Genomic DNA, 16,811 nt, shown 5'->3' with positions numbered 1-16,811 from the left:
GATGTCTTTTATACCCATTACCACATATGGCAAACTAGAGTGCACACAGTGGAATGTTCCACACTTAACAACTGCCCAAACAAAGTTTCCAGTTTCCATTAAAATCTTTTGTCAGCCTGAGTGGCTAGAAGTGGAACGTGTTATACTGCAGAATCGACATGCTTCACCACACCTTGTGTATTACTCTGCCTAGTAGTTGACCAAGATTGGTGATATTTATTACATAAATGTCTTACTAATGTATTATTGTGTGTGGAGTTCTAGCATCTTCTTCGACGATCAGTCACGAGTCTTATTGAAAAACAAAAGGTAAAAGATATGCTCAGATTCACAAAAATACTATAGGATTTGGGATATCCAGTACAAGTTATTGACAGATTTATAAAGTGTGTTAATTAACAACTGTGTGTGAAATTGTACTTAAATCATTATGTTTATTGTCATAGTTGTGCTTACGAGTAATTAATGTAGATTGGTAAGGCAGCAATAACAAAGGCACTTTTATCATTACCTATTGCTGAGATCGCGATCTACCCTTTTTAAAATCTCAGCAGCTATATGTAACACAAAACTGCAACTTTAATTATAAAAATTTAAATTTCTTATTGTTTCAGCTGAGCATCATGCACTATTTAGAGGAGACCAGACCTCAGCGACCTCTTATGCCCCAAGATGTCCATAAAAGAGCGAAGGTTTGTTGAAAATATGTTACATGAAGTTCTATAAATGTGGTAGAATGTTGTTTGTATCAAGTCAAGGTTTGTCATATTTGAAGCTTTTGGCTTGTACTTGTAAAAAGTCGGGTTAATATCTATTACTGCGGAGCACCCATGCCCAGGGCAAGGGTGCCCCTTGCTTTCAGGGAAAGGAAAAAAAGTGTACTCAGGTGTTGTTCTTTCAAGAAAATGATTTAAACGCCAGTATTATATAGGTTTTAAATAGAGTTGGAACTGTAACTTTCTTATTAGTGTCTACAAGTCACCATTTGTCTACCAAAACATTAAAAATACTCCACACCTCCAGATCTAGGCTCCCTCTCCAAAATATTGTAAATGTGCCCTTGCTCTGAATGGGCTATCTGCAAAGACCCATCCACACAGCTTCAGTTCTTCCAGTAGCTCCTCGTAGCTTCCAAACATCAATCTTCATAGTATCTGTGAAGTTTGGAAGGAAAGCTGTGTTGTGGATGGGTTGGGAGCCATGCTGAGATAGCTCAGTTGGTAAGAGCATTGTTAGCAAAAGGTAAGGATGCAGATTAGAGTCCCAGCCCAGTGTACATTTTTAATTTGCCAGGAAGTTTCTAAACAACACATTTTCTACTGCAGAAAGAAAGATTTATTCTGGATTTAATTTTTTAACACAGTATCAGTGTCACACAACTAATGACTGACTGTGATACCATTAAACAAAGCTTCATACTTTTTTAAAAAATTTACTACCTTATTAATATTTTTGGTTTTATATAAAGATGAATTCGTATGTTGACGGTCATGGCAAAGGGTGGGGACTACGATACAAACATTTATAGGTGGGAACGTGGAATACTAAAACGGCATTGGACGACAAGTTGCATAACTAGCAATATGGATGCAGTCACCTTACAGGAGACTAGACAGTAAGATAAAGGCATACAGAAGCGAGAGAGATACACCATATTTCACAATGAGACCGGAGTAAGGAAAGGACAACTTGGAAAAGGAATAGCGGTCAACAGTAAACTAGTGCAATGCTGTAGTTAAATATGAAGCAATCAGTGAAAGATTCTGCTACTTGAGAATCAATGGAAGGTTTAAGAAATTTGCATCTTTATCATACAAGCTCCTGTAGAATGAAAGGGTGATGAGGAGGAGGACTCTTTTATTGAAGTGGTTGAATAAGTGCACAATGGGTGCTGTGATACAGCATAAAGAGAGTGATAGGCGATGCAAATGCAAAAGTTGGTACTGCATCAGCAAATATATCTCTGTGTGGACTATACACTCTGCACAAAGAATCAAATGACAATGGGTAAAATCAAACAATGAAATAAAGAATATCATGAGAAAAGATGACAAGAGGCAGCACACTAAAAGGCAAAATGGATGTAAGTCTCTACTGGGAAATGAGGAAAAAATAAGTTAATACGAGCTGCACTTACAAAATAGATTTAAAGTTGTGCAAGAACAAAAGGTAGAAGGAGAAAGAGAGGAGGGGGGACAAGAAAAAAAAGCTAGGAAACAAATACATGATAATTGAAATGCGAAGAACCACCTGTGGACGCAAGAAAGGAATGGGAGGGATAAAATGTGAGTCGATGAAGAATACACAGAGGTGACAAAAAAGAAAAAGTAGTACAACAGAGGAATTTAGGTAACAGCACCTCACAGAATAGAGAAGAATTCACAAAGACAGCAAGAGAAGCCAGGAAATCAATAGGAATAGGAAGGGGAGAGGGGCAGTACATCAACAAGCAACTAGAGAAGGCTGAAGAAGACAGAAACAAGAAGAACAATGTAAAACAGTTATATGGATGTGTAAGATATTTTAAGATAAAAATTGCAGGGATGGCAAACAGTAGAGGTGACTTGGTGGCTGGCAAAGAATGGGGCATGAACTTACGTGAGGACTATTTCAGAGGACTGTCAAATGTGCCTGTGGGGAAAAGATGTGACTGAGTAAAGTAAGACCAATGAAAGACCCAAACAAAACTTGCAGGAGCCTACACTAAATGAAATGGATAACGTTCTGGAACAAATGAAGAACAGTAAGGCTTCAGTAACCAACAGCACGACAGTAGGACTACTGAAGCAAGGTGGAGAAGCATGTAGCAAAGTAATACCTGTATTCTGCAGTGCTGGAAAAATGAAGAAAGACCCAAGGAATGACAGAAAGCAGTGATATGTCCAATTTATAAGAAAGGGAAAGGAATCAAGTGAGAGAATTATAGGGGTATAACATAACAAGTTTGTTTGTGTGGCCATCCTCCGCAGCAAGTATATAAATACTTGTTTTGCAAATCAAACTGCCTTTTCCTGCTGCTAATTATTTTATTCAATCTATATGTGTTTCGCCTTCTACTGTTTTAAGGCATCATCAGTGGGATCTATAATGATACAGTTTTGTTAGTTATAGATTGTCAAACAGTTCACTTAGCGATTTTTTGTAAAAATGTAATTACTTATGATTTTCTGATCTGCGTTTCCTCACATCTGGTCTAGAGGTTGCACTACCACTTTTATCACTGTTCTGTATTCACCTCTTCGTGTTTTCGCCCTCCACACACTGTACATCATGTTTCTCACTCTTTTTTTGTGGTGGACTATCGTTCTTCTGTTACTTGATACAACTATTTCGTCATACACTTCTTTTCACAGTGTAAATATTGCGACTCATTACGTGTTTCATCGTCTTTGGTATGTTTACCTATGTGTCGCCAACCTAACAAAGTATATGTTCGTTTCTAACTTCTGTTTATGCTGTTTATACCGTGTGTGCGTATGAGTGAGTGAGAGAGAGAGAGAGAGAGAGAGAGAGAAAGAGAGAGAGGGGGGGGAGATAGAGGCCCCCCCCCTTTTTTTTTTTTTTTTTTTTTTTTTTTTAAAGGGGGGGTTGACGGTTATTACATTGAGCACCATTTTTATATTTATCCTTTTTGCGAACATTATTCTATTATTTTATCTATTAGTGTAAATAATGAATTGCTTGGCATGTGTACTTGGTCATTCAACAGGATTTTCCCCTCTGCTTTGGTTTCATGTATGTGGTAATTTTCTTGCATGGTCAGAAGGTGCTTTTTATTGTTGATTCTAATTATTCTCATGTCATCTTCTCTAGTGATTGGTTTGTGGTCATTTTCTCTTAGATGTTCTGCAAATGTGGAGTGGTTTGTCCCATATTTCCATGCTCTCACGTGTTCCTTGTATCTGGCATCAAATGTTCTCCCTGTTTGCCCTATGTATGTGCCTTCACAAGTGTTACATTGTAACTGGTATATACCTGCTTTCTGGTATATGTCTCTGTTTTTTGTCAGTTTTGGGGTGTATTTTTGTATAGAATCGTCTGTTGTGTACGCCATGTTTATTCCCCGTCTTTTTAAAATGTTGGTGATTTTATGGGTGAATTTGTATGTCATTGTGTACCGTCTTGTGTTTTCTTTCATCTTTTTCTGATTATCCTGTGTATTTTTATGGCAATGCATGTTTGTGTTTGGTTCTGTTGTGTTATCTGTGGTTTGGAGCTTTCTGCTTTTATTTACTTTACTTTTAATTTTGTTGTTTAGCTTTGTGACTGTGTTATTATTGTAACCATTATTTTGTGCTATCTGCATTATTATGTCCAGTTCTTTTTGGTAGCTTTCTTTGGTGAGTGGTACTGTATTGAGTCTGTGGAGCATGTGTCGAAGTGCTGCTTGCTTTTGTGCATGTGGGTGGTTCGAGGATTGGGGAATGATAATGTCCGTTGCTGTGGGTTTACGATAAATTTCAAACATATGCTTATTGTTTTCTTTTTTGGTTGTTATGTCCAGAAAGTTAATTTGGTTGTTCTGTTCTCTTTCAATTGTGAATTTTATATTTTTATGTATCTTGTATAGCTAACACTTGGTTCAAGAATCATAAAAGAAGGTTGTATACCTGGAAGAATCTTGGAGATACTAAAAGGTATCAGATAGATTATATAATGGTTAGACAGAGATTTAGGAACCAGGTTTTAAATTGTAAGACATTTCCAGGGGCAGATGTGGACTCTGACCACAATCTATTGGTTATGAACTGCAGATTGAAACTGAAGAAACTGCAAAAAGGTGGGAATTTAAGGAGATGGGACTTGGATAAACTGAAAGAACCAGAGGTTGTACAGAGTTTCAGGGAGAGCATAAGGGAACAATTGACAGGAATGGGGGAAAGAAATACAGTAGAAGAAGAATGGATAGCTCTCAGGGATGAAGTAGTGAAGGCAGCAGACGATCAAGTAGGTAAAAAGACGAAGGCTAATAGAAATCCTTGGGTAACAGAAGAAATATTGAATTTAATTGATGAAATGAGAAAATATAAAAATGCCGCAAATGAAGCAGGCAAAAAGGAATACAAATGTCTCAAAAATGAGATTGACAGGAAGTGCAAAATGGCTAAGCAGGGATGGCTAGAGGACAAATGTAAGGATGTAGAGGCTTGTCTCACTAGGGGTAAGATACATACTGCCTACAGGAAAATTAAAGAGACCTTTGGAGAGAAGAGAACCACTTGTATGAATATCAAGAGTTCAGATGGCAACGCAGTTCTAAGCAAAGAAGGGAAGGCAGAAAGGTGGAAGGAGTGTATAGACGGTTTATACAAGGGCGATGTACTTGAGGACAATATTATGGAAATGGAAGAGAATGTAGATGAAGACGAAATGGGAGATAAGATACTGCGTGAAGAGTTTGACAGAGCACTGAAAGACCTCAGTCGAAACAAGGCCCCAAGAGTAGACAAAATTCCATTAGAACTACTGATGGCCTTGGGAGAGCCAGTCCTGACAAAACTCTACCATCTCGTGCGCAAGATGTATGAAACAGGCGAAATACCAATCCCAAAGAAAGCAGGTGTTGACAGATGTGAAAATTACCGAACTATCAGTTAAATAAGTCACAGCTGCAAGATGCTAACGCGAATTCTTTACAGACGAATGGAAAAACTGGTAGAAGCGGACCTCAGGGAAGATCAGTTCGGATTCCGTAGAAATGTTGGAACACGTGAGGCAATACTAACCTTACAACTTATCTTAGAAGAAAGATAAAGAAAAGGCAAACCTACGTTTCTAGCATTTGTATACTTAGAGAAAGCTTTTGACAATGTTAACTGGAATACTCTCTTTCAAATTCTGGAGGTGGCAGGGGTAAAATACAGGGAGCGAAAGGCTATTTACAATTTGTACAGAAACCAGATGGCAGTTATAAGAGTCGAGGGGCATGAAAGGGAAGCAGTGGTTGGGAAAGGAGTGAGACAGGGTTGTAGCCTCTCCCCGATGTTATTCACTCTGTATATTGAGCAAGCAGTAAAGGAAACAAAAGAAAAATTTGGAGTAGGTATTAAAATTCGTGGAGAAGAAGTAAAAACTTTGAGGTTCGCCGATGACATTGTAATTCTGTCAGAGACAGCAAAGGACTTGGAAGAGCAGTTGAACGGAATGGACAGTGTCTTGAAAGGAGGATATAAGATGAACATCAACAAAAGCAAAACGAGGATAATGGAATGTAGTCAAATTAAATCGGGTGATGCTGAGGGAATTAGATTAGGAAATGAGACACTTAAAGTAGTAAAGGAGTTTTGCTATTTGGGGAGCAAAATAACTGATGATGGTCGAAGTAGAGGGGATATAAAATGTAGACTGGCAATGCCAAGGAAAGTGTTTCTGAAGAAGAGAAATTTGTTAACATTGAGTATAGACTTAAGTGTCAGGAAGTTGTTTCTGAAAGTATTTGTATGGAGTGTAGCCATGTATGGAAGTGAAACATGGACGGTAACTAGTTTGGACAAGAAGAGAATAGAAGCTTTCGAAATGTGGTGCTACAGAAGAATGCTGAAGATAAGGTGGGTAGATCACGTAACTAATGAGGAGGTATTGAATAGGATTGGGGAGAAGAGAAGTTTGTGGCACAACTTGACTAGAAGAAGGGATCGGTTGGTAGGACATGTTTTGAGGCATCAAGGGATCATAAATTTAGCATTGGAGGGCAGCGTGGAGGGTAAAAATCGTAGAGGGAGACCAAGAGATGAATACACTAAGCAGATTCAGAAGGATGTAGGTTGCAGTAGGTACTGGGAGATGAAGAAGCTTGCACAGGATAGAGTAGCATGGAGAGCTGCATCAAACCAGTCTCAGGACTGAAGACCACAACAACAACAACAACAACAATGTATCTTGTTGATGTCAGTATGTAGTTCTTCAATTTTTGTTTGTGGTTCATCTATTAAGCAAAGGATGTCATCCATATACCTGAACCAATTTAATAATTTGTATTCTTTTGCTACTATTTTTGTGAAAATGATCTGTTCGATGTGGTTTACAAAAATATTTGCTAAGGCTGCTGAAACTGGGGACCCCATTGGCAATCCATCTTCTTGTAAATAAAATTCATTATTGAACTGGAAGTAATTTTGTTGTGTTATGAGCTTTATTAGTGTGCATATTTCCTTAATCTGTTCATCAGGGAGTTGACTAACAAGGTCGAAAAGCATACAAAAACTGCTATACAAAGAATGGAAACAGTTCATAGAAGAAAAATCAACCAACTCAAAAAACTCCAGTCTCAACATAATACCTTCCGTAAGAGGACGAACAAGCATAATGTAGGCAGTCTTTTTAGTAGACCTGTTGCATTTCTAAGTGTTCTGCCAATAAGTCAATCTTTGGTTTATGAAAAGGAAAGTGGCCACTTGCCATATAGCGGAGATGCTGAGTTGCAGATAGGCACACCAGAAAGACTGTTCCAAGTAAAGATTTCAGCCTGTAAGGCCTTTGTCAAAAATAGAACACACACACACGCACACAGAGAGAGAGAGAGAGAGAGAGAGAGAGAGAGAGAGAGAGAGAGACGACTGCAGTACAAGGCAACTGAGTGTGGCTCCAGTTGCCTTAGACTGCAGTCATTTGTTTTTGCCGGCCTGGGACTGAGCGTCTCCTCTATATGGCGAGTGGCAACTTCCCTTTTCATAATATTATTACATTCCATCCTGGATTTTCCATTGTTTCAATCTGGGGTTTGCTTTCCCTGCAACATTATCTATGTAATTGTTGCAAGTTAAGTTATACATAATTGTAGTCCCTAAGTATTTAGTTGAATTTACAGCCTTTAGATTCGTGTGATTTATTGTGTAACAGAAATTTAACGGATTCCTTTTGGTGCTCATGTGTAACCTCACACTTTTCATTATTATTATTATTATTATTATTATTATTATTATTATTAGACATTGTGAGAGAGCAGAATGGGGCACTCCGCAGAACTCACGGACTTTGAACATGTTCAGGTGATTAGGTGTCACTTGTGTTATACGTCTGTACGCGAGATATCCACACTCCTAAACATCCCCAGGTCCACTGTTTCTGATGTGATAGTGAAATGGAAACATGAAGGAACATGTACAGCACAAAAGCATACAGGCCAACCTCGCCTGTAGACTGACAGAGACCACCGACAGTAGAATAGGGTCGTAATGTGTAATAGGCAGACATCTATCCAGGCCATCACACAGGAATTCAAAACTGCATCAGGATCCACTGCAAGCACCGTGACAGTTAGGCAGGAGGTGAGAAAACTTGGATTTCATGGTTGAGCGGCTACTCGTAAGCCACACATCACGCCAGTAAATGCCAAACAATACGTCACCTGGTGTAAGGAGCATAAACATTGGACTATTGAACAGTGGAAAAACGCTGTGTGGAGTGACAAATCACAGTACACAATGTGGTGGTCCGAAGGTTGTGTGTGGGTGTGGTGAATGTCTGATGAACGTCATCTGCCAGCGCGTGTAGTGCCAACAGTAAAATTCAGAGGTAGTGGTGTTATGGTGTGACTGTGTTTTTCATGGAGGGGGCTTGCACCCCTTGTTGTTTTGCATGGCACTATCACAGCACAGGCCTGCATTGATGTTTTAAGCACCTTCTTGTTTCCCACTGTTGAAGAGCAATTTGGGGATGGCGATTGCATCTTTCAATGGCATCAAGCACCTGTTAGTAATGAACGGCCTGTTGCAGAGTGGTTACACGACAATAACATTCTTGTAATGGACTGGCCTGCACAGAGTCCTGACCTGAATCGTATAGAACACCTTCGTGATGTTTTGGAACGCCAACTTCGTGCCAGGCCTCACCGACCGACGTCAATACCTCTTCAGTGCAGCACTCCTTGAAGAATGGGATGCCATTCCTCAAGAAACCTTCCAGAACCTGATTGAACATATGCCTGTGAGAGTGGAAGCCGTCATCAAGGCTAAGGGTGGGCCAACACCATAATGAATTCCAGCATGGAGGGTGCCACAAACTTGTAAGTCATTTTCAGCCAGATGTCCAAATACTTTTGATCACATAGTGTATGTTCGAAGACCCTATTACAAATTAATGTTAGTAGTATATGTCTGTAATTCAGCATGTTACTCCTATTTCCTTTTGTGAATATTGATGCGACATGCACAACTTTCCAGTCCTTAGGTACGGATCTTTCGATGAGCTAAATATGAAGTCGTCGTATCGGCCTACTCTGAAAGGAACCTGATATTCAATCTAGACTGGAGGTCTTGCCTTGATTAAGTGTATCAAGCTGGATTTGCTACACTGAGGATACATATGTCTTAAGTTGCTCACGTTCAGAGTTGTGAGAGGCTGACTTTAATGATTTGGTGTAATCAAAGATCTTTTTGCCCAGTTGGTTTTTGTCCAGTCTTGTTATGTGTCCATAGAATTTGAGCCATTGTTTCCGCGTTGTGTCCACGATATTTTCGGTGTTCATGTAGAGCTCCTTGTTTTTCCTATTCTTCCAAGTTTCATCAGTAGTCTTCTGGGGTTCCAGAATTTTTATGAGAATCTTCCTCTCCTCCCTGTCAAGTTCTTCCAACTGTTCCTTTTTACAAATAGTTTCATGTTGTTGGCAACCACAGAAGACGTAATCCATATTTGACAAATAAAAAAAATTCCAGCTGTATAAGAACTTTTATTGATGTGTTTCATGATATCACATCACATCCTCAGGCGTACGTATATCATTAAGACATTAAATGCATAAGTTGGGAAGAAGGGGGACTCAACCTTCTCTAAATAAAATGCTGTTACCTGCAACGAGCGGGGCATCATGAATCAAATTCACTAGGGAAAAAAACTTATATGTTAAAACTGCATTGTCATCATAGTGGGAAGTGGCGTATAGCATCCCTCCAACTGGCTCACCATGCAGGGCCTGCATACCGAGACAATTGGAGGTATGCTGGAGAATGTCTGTGAAGTTTGGAAGTTAGGAGATGAGGTACTGGCAGAAGAAAAACTGTGAGGATGGGTCATGGATCGTGCTTCAGTAGCTCAGTTGGCAGAGAATTTTCCCCAAAAAAGACAAAGGTCTGAAGTTCAGTTTTGGTCCAGCACACAGTTTTAATTTCCCAGGAAGTTTCATGTCTGCGCACATGCTGCTGCAGAGAGAAAATTTCATTCCGTGTCCCTTTTTACTCTCAATAAGACACTCTGAAGCAGTAGAGTACTTCCAGTTTCATAACTGAATTATACTACCTGATTTTGGCCTTGTAGGATGTCACTCAGTTGTTGATCTGTTTGTGTTAGTGTGTAAACAAGATCTAATTTCTGCCTCGTTATCTAGTCACTTGGGTTGAATCCATTCTACTAATTATCTGAATTTATTTGTTCTTTTAATCTTCCCATATGTTACCCCCAAGTATTTCTGCCCTTGGTGTCTGTTACATATATTCCGTCTTTCATAGGAGATTTTGAAACCAATTTTTCCAGTGATTTCATGCAAGATCTCGAGTATTCTTTGTGCATCTTTTCCGGTCTCTGGCTAAAAGGGCCAGATCATCGGCACAAGCTAAACACCTGATTTCCACATTGTATCCATTCTCTCGAAAGTATTCCATGTATTCCTTCCAACTTCAGAGCTTCATTATTTTCTCCAGGATGATACTAAAGATAGTTGGGGATAATCTGTCTTCTTGCATGACCCCTATGTTTATTTCAAACGCCTTTCCAGAGAACTTAACTTCTGATATGGTGTCTGTCAGGGTTTGTTTTATGATGTCCTCATTTTTCTGTCAATTCCAAAGTCTTCAAAAATCCTAAATAGTTTGTCTGTCAGTTGAGGCATTTGCTTTCTTAAAATTGACAAAAGTTACTACTGGCTTTAGCGCTGTAGATCAGCATACTTTTACATGGAAACACAGATGATAACAATGTCAAGTGAAACTGAGTTCTTCGCAACTACATTTTTTTCTTAGTCCACCCTGGACGCACGGACCAGCTGTGTGTGCGCCGGGGCTTGAGAGCATGTATGTACATAATTGTATGGGCGTGCCATACCCACAAAATTTTTAATTGATAAAAATAAAAAAATGCTCACTTGCCTTTATCAAAAAGTAATGAGCTATTAAAACACTCAGATGAAAGTTAAAATATCTAACCTCTAATACATATCTGTTTATTTTAGATTTTTATGCAAGGGCAACTAAGCAACACAATGCCCCATTGCTTGCCTTTCTCTTGCCAAGTCAAAAGCACTCTCCAGAAGAACGGTTGCACAATACTGTGAAAGGAATCCTGTCTTTTTGGCTTCCTTTCATGTTTCCGTGCAAGTGACATGGTACAATATGCTCACTTGATTCACCAGCAACTGTTTTAAAATATCTGCTTGCCAATATTGAGTAATAATAAAGAATAATCAGAGATACAAGGAAGTCAATTGTTAATGACTACCTTAACAGTTCTTTTTTCTTTTTTTGAAACATAACATTGGTATGGTTTAAGATTTGAGTGAAATTGTTTTCATATAATCTGTATTGTTGTTATTTTGTTTGTTGGGACTACGAATTTGAAGGATGCGAAAGCTCTGCTATTTATATTTACCCTCAGAAATTTTGGATGTAACAGTGATGATGTAATTCCATCTCTCAGAGCTACACCAGCAATTCATTGTTATTCTGATAGACAAATTGCTTCAAGGGCAGAGTTGATCTGGTGTTTGAAATGACTGGAAGGAACTTTGCTGTTCAGCCAGGTTGTAAAGATGCCAAAGAAACGTTTGAGGCAGTGTTTCCTGGAAGCATTCTTTGTGAATTCACCCTTTCAAGGACAAAGCCAAATATTTCTTATGTTATGCTGTAGCTCCACATTTTAAAAACCAGTTGGTGGATGATATTGGAAGAGCACAGTTCTCTCTCTGTGCTGATGAATCTGCGAATGCAGCTTCAAAAATAGAGCTTCAGAATGTAGTTAAATACTGTTCAGATTTCAAACAAATGATTGTGGCAAGACAACTGCAGACTTTATTCATGGGTAAAGCCACTGCCAGTAATATTTACTTTAAGTTAAATGGAGCCTTGGCTAATGCCCAGCTACCTCATTCAAAGCCACTGATTATAGGTTGCGATTGGACACAATGTTAACATTTATGTGAATCATCTTGCGAATAAGTCTCTCTGTTAGGAAGAAAATGGTTGATGCTGGCACATGTAACAGACATATAATCCATAATGCATTCTGAAAAGGATTACAAAACTTTGGTGAAAATGCTTTAGACATGTTCTTGTTTCTCTATAAACTTTTTGAAGGCCAAAAATCTCATTTGAAAGATTTTAAAAAAGTACAATCAGATACGAAACTTCTGGGTCGTAATTTTATGAAACGTGTGTCCTCTAGATTGCTGATGGTAGAAACCAGTGGAGAGAGACTTTTAGAACAGTGGTCAGCAGCTGAAAGATACTACGCTCTCTGCTAGTTTGGAACAGTCTTCTTTGGATAAACCTACATTGTGGTGTATTCAATGTATGCATCCTGTAAAGAGACTGTAAGAAGAATCATACATAAACATAGTGAACTTAGCTGCACTACTTCTTATTGTGAAAATGCTCTAGTTTGTGAAGAAAATTACTGACATTATAAGAAGAAACATCAGGTAGTGACAAGAACTGAGTTGGTGTTTACTGGAGTCAATTTTTTGAGAAGATATACCTTTGGGGGAGAGAAGCACCCTACTGTTAAAAAATTTGGGAAGACTGCACTTGCAATTTTGAATGACAGTGCAGATGTGGAAAGGGGTTCTAATTGTTGGGGAACATCTTGAATGAGGACAGTGCAAATATGTTTGAAAAAACCTTGTATTCGTATTTGGTGAGAAGAGATGCTGCAGTGAATGTGTTTGAGGAGAAGGCTCACTTAAGCAGTACTGTGGACATGAGAAGAGAGTGGCTGAGGAAACACAGAGGAAATGAAAAGGACAGGTAAAAGAAAATTTGTGGTAAAATTGTTGTATGAAGAATAAGTTTGAAAAAGAAAAAGCAAATATTGAACATGCACTGAAGAAAAGAGGAATAAAAGGAGAAGAGATTGACAGTTGACAGGTTATTGTTTGATGCAAACAAATGTTCAGAGAAGCAATAAATAAAAAGGTCTTGGTGGGAATTAGTGTGGCCCAAGCAGTGTTAGTTTTCTAAGAAAGTTAGAGCACAACAATTGAAGAAAATTAAAGACATAAGAGTGCTGTGTCATCCGAACAAGACACAACTAGGGCAAAAGCACCACAGGTGCAAAGATGCAAGCTGGTGCCAGTACCATGGAGACTCACCACTTGTGTGAGTTCCAGCAGTGCCACGGGGCGCCGAGGATGAAGATATCGACCTCACCTTGGCCAATTGCCGGCCAAATGCAATCTGCCAATGACCCCACGACAACAGACAGAATCCTACTCAGAGGGTAGAAGAGCAGCAGCTCTCGCCAACTTGGTTATACAGGGTGAAGCAAAATTCGAGCACTCGAGCTTCCCAGCGCGACTCCTCACAGGCCAACGATAAAAAAATGTCTCTCATAAAATTTCTTCTTGCGAGTACATCCGGCAGAAAAAGAACGTTAAAGAGTGGCAATCTGGCAACACTGTATGGTAACTATATCTGTCGGCATATGTTAGTTGTGCTGTACAGTTGGTGCAGTGGGCAGAGTTTTGTGTTAGCATGCAGGAGGTAGAGGGTTTGATCCTGCGTTGGAGCACATTTTTATTTTATTTTATTTTTTATTTATTTATTTATTTATTTATTTGCTAGTTTCATTCTGACATTTCCTGCTGTAATGTATACCATTTTTTAGGTCACATGTACCCTAAATTTACGACATTTTGTACTGCTGAACATAACAAATACGTGGTTAGACAAATAAAAAAATTGACAATTGAAACAAATAACCTGTCATCCAACAGAATAACTACAAAATCAATATCAGTTTCAAGGTGATAAAGATGATAGCACAATACAATAACACAACATCTATTTGTCATTTATACTACATGTAATATGAGCGCTCAGATGTCATACATTAGCAACCAGTGAGAATAATAATGTCCATATTAATGACTGCATGACCTTCACAACAGAATACATTGTCCTCAGAACAGATGCTCAAAGCGACCTCCCTGCATGTCCAAACATTATGCAACCCGCCGGATCGTACAGCTCTGGACCCTTTGCATCAAAGCTGCGTCCACAGTAACAAGAGCAGCATGAAAATGCCCGACCAATTCTTCCACATTCGTAGGGGGAGTAGAGTACACGTGCTCGTTCGTGTTTCACCACAGAAAGAAATCCAGGGGATTTAGGTCATGTGAACGTGATGGTCATACCACTGGACCTTCACATCTGAGCCATTTCCCTGGAAATGTTCTGTTCAACTACTGTCGCACATCAATTCCGGAGTGTGGAGGTGTACCATCATGTCGGGCCCATATCCTCTGCCAAACATATACTGTAACATCTTCCAGTGTATCAGACAGACAGATTGAGACGAATGCATGATACCTTCGTGCAGTCAACCAGTCAGGCAACTTGTAGGGGCCCAAACACCTATTACCCAATATTCCGGACCAGATGTTGATACCAAATCAAACTTGTTACCCTTGGTTGTGGTGACATGCAGGTTAACCTCGCACCAATGATGGACATTGTGCATATTGAAGACACCCTCATGAGTGAATGCTGCTTCATCCGACCATATTATGGTGTTCACAAAGTCATTGTTGGCTTCCTGTTGTAGTTTTTGGCTTCCTGTTGTTGTTGGAACCATTCACAGAATTGCATCCGCTGATGATGATCTGCAGGATGCAGGTGTTGTGTAAAAGAATAATGTTGGGGTGCAGTCCATGCTCGTGCAGCACGTTAATGTCTGTGCACTGCGAGACACGCAGCTGCTTTGCTATGCTATGTGTACTTCGCTGAGGTTTTTGGTGTATGACCTCCAGAATAGCTTCCTCAGTAGCTGGAGTATGGTGTTATAATAATAATAATAATAATAATGCACACGATGGTGGAAGGAGAGAACGTGACACCCGAAGGTGCAGCTACAGACGACTATACACATTTTTTTCCAGATGGCTTCGACGAGGATATCTAGCAGCATATTCATGAGCAGCAACACCAGTCCGGTTATCAGATGCACCAAGGACCAGAAGCATATCCACATATTCATCGTTAGTGTATGCCACACTGGTTTGGGGCTTAACAATGAGAAAACTTGTTACGTGTGCATATGTATGTTGCAATCTGTAATGGGTGTGCTATTTCGCTCACAACTAGTCCCTGTTGGTGGACAGTGCATACAGTATAAACACGCCGTCAGTCCTGTGCGTTGTTGCATCTAAAAGTATTAGCCTTCTGATGGATATTGTTCTGTATGATTCATCCCGACACCGCTAATTGTGAAATGTTCAGTTTCAGATTACACTGTTTCCGTAATGGTAATAGACGTGATGCTTCCACTGTCCCATCAATAGAATAATAATAATAATAATAATAATGCATTGAGAAACATACTAAACAGCATGCGGTTACCAGACTCAATGTTGAAAGGCATAATTAGTGGGACCATGATGATAACACATACAAATAGTAACTGAATTTCGACATTATTTTCTAAGCGTGTTGCTAGTCCGACAGGTAACATAAGGCGCTAACGAAATGTAATGTACCTGAACAAGGCAAGAATTATAGTTGGTACTAATCTATGGGACCACTGGAGGAGGGTACAAAGAAAACAGGTTTCGCATCTAGTACATGAAGTGGCATGAATAAATTCATGCACACAACGTGGAAAGAGCTTCTTTCAAAGCTGACCGATCTTCCATTTCTATGATTGTAGTATGGAAGTGCAAATGTTTTCTAGAGGACCCGCTGCAATTGCTGTTGATGATTAAGATGTCAGATATCATACTACCTGGACTACATTGACCAAATAAAAAACATATGCCTCAACCCTGGATCAAACCATCGATATCCTGCATGCTAACCCAAAACTCTATCCACTGCACCAACTGTAGTGTACAGTTAAAATGTGCTGTCAGAGGTAGTTACAGACAGGGAATGTCATTTAGTGAACTCTTAGAAGTGAACAGACAGTTGTTATAAATTGTATTTGCTATGTATTGTGAAATCTACCTATGATTATTTGTACTTAACCATTTAGGACCTTTTTTGTGTTATATTACAAGTAGTGTTGCAGACTTCTTATTCGTCAAGACCCAAAAGACGTACTGCAGCAGAAGCTGGTTCACAAACCCACAAACTAGGGCTACAGTAATAACAGTGGAAACTTAGGCTCTACAGCAGTAATGACGAGGCCTTTACAAAACTGGCGACGAGGGTTTACAAAATAGATAACGCGTAGAAAGCAGTTGATAAGCAAAAATTCTGTGTTATAACATCATTCTTTTTTCAAAGAAGCAAAAACAAAGTGACACTTAATGCCGTAATTGTGTAAAGAAAGCCAGATGATTTTCCACATTTCATTTTAAAATTCCAAACATTTTGTTTGTATCATTGTGAAAATGGTGCTGTACAGCTGCACTTGAAAACTTTTTATAGTTTTAGGTATATTTATTCTGAATAGGAGCATCTCAGTATTAGTATAACAAAATACAACAGTTTTCCTGATTATTCTTTATTTTTATTATTATAATAGAAGGAAACATTCCACGTGGGAAAAATTATATATAAAAACAAAGATGAGGTGACTTACCGAACGAAAGCGCTGGCTGGTCAGCTCGTATAAACAGTTTTTGGAAATGATTTATTTATTTACAGATGTCCATGGACCATTCTGTA

At 39.1% G+C, this 16,811-nt stretch overlaps 1 protein-coding gene across 1 annotated transcript in view; it reads left to right on the top strand.

Moving 5' to 3' along the window:
* Positions 1-16,811, top strand: part of LOC124794652 (probable maleylacetoacetate isomerase 2) — a 58,066-nt gene that overhangs the window by 17,744 nt on the left and 23,511 nt on the right. Inside the window, exon 4 of the mRNA XM_047258176.1 lies at positions 615-692. Coding sequence (XP_047114132.1) covers positions 615-692 — 78 coding nt within the window. The remainder of the gene's footprint in view (positions 1-614; positions 693-16,811) is intronic.

Source organism: Schistocerca piceifrons, chromosome 4 (genome assembly GCF_021461385.2).
Source record: "Schistocerca piceifrons isolate TAMUIC-IGC-003096 chromosome 4, iqSchPice1.1, whole genome shotgun sequence".
Taxonomy (NCBI): domain Eukaryota; kingdom Metazoa; phylum Arthropoda; class Insecta; order Orthoptera; family Acrididae; genus Schistocerca; species Schistocerca piceifrons.
The sequence above is the reverse complement of the archived record's forward strand: the minus strand, read 5'-3'. Positions and strand labels throughout refer to the sequence as shown.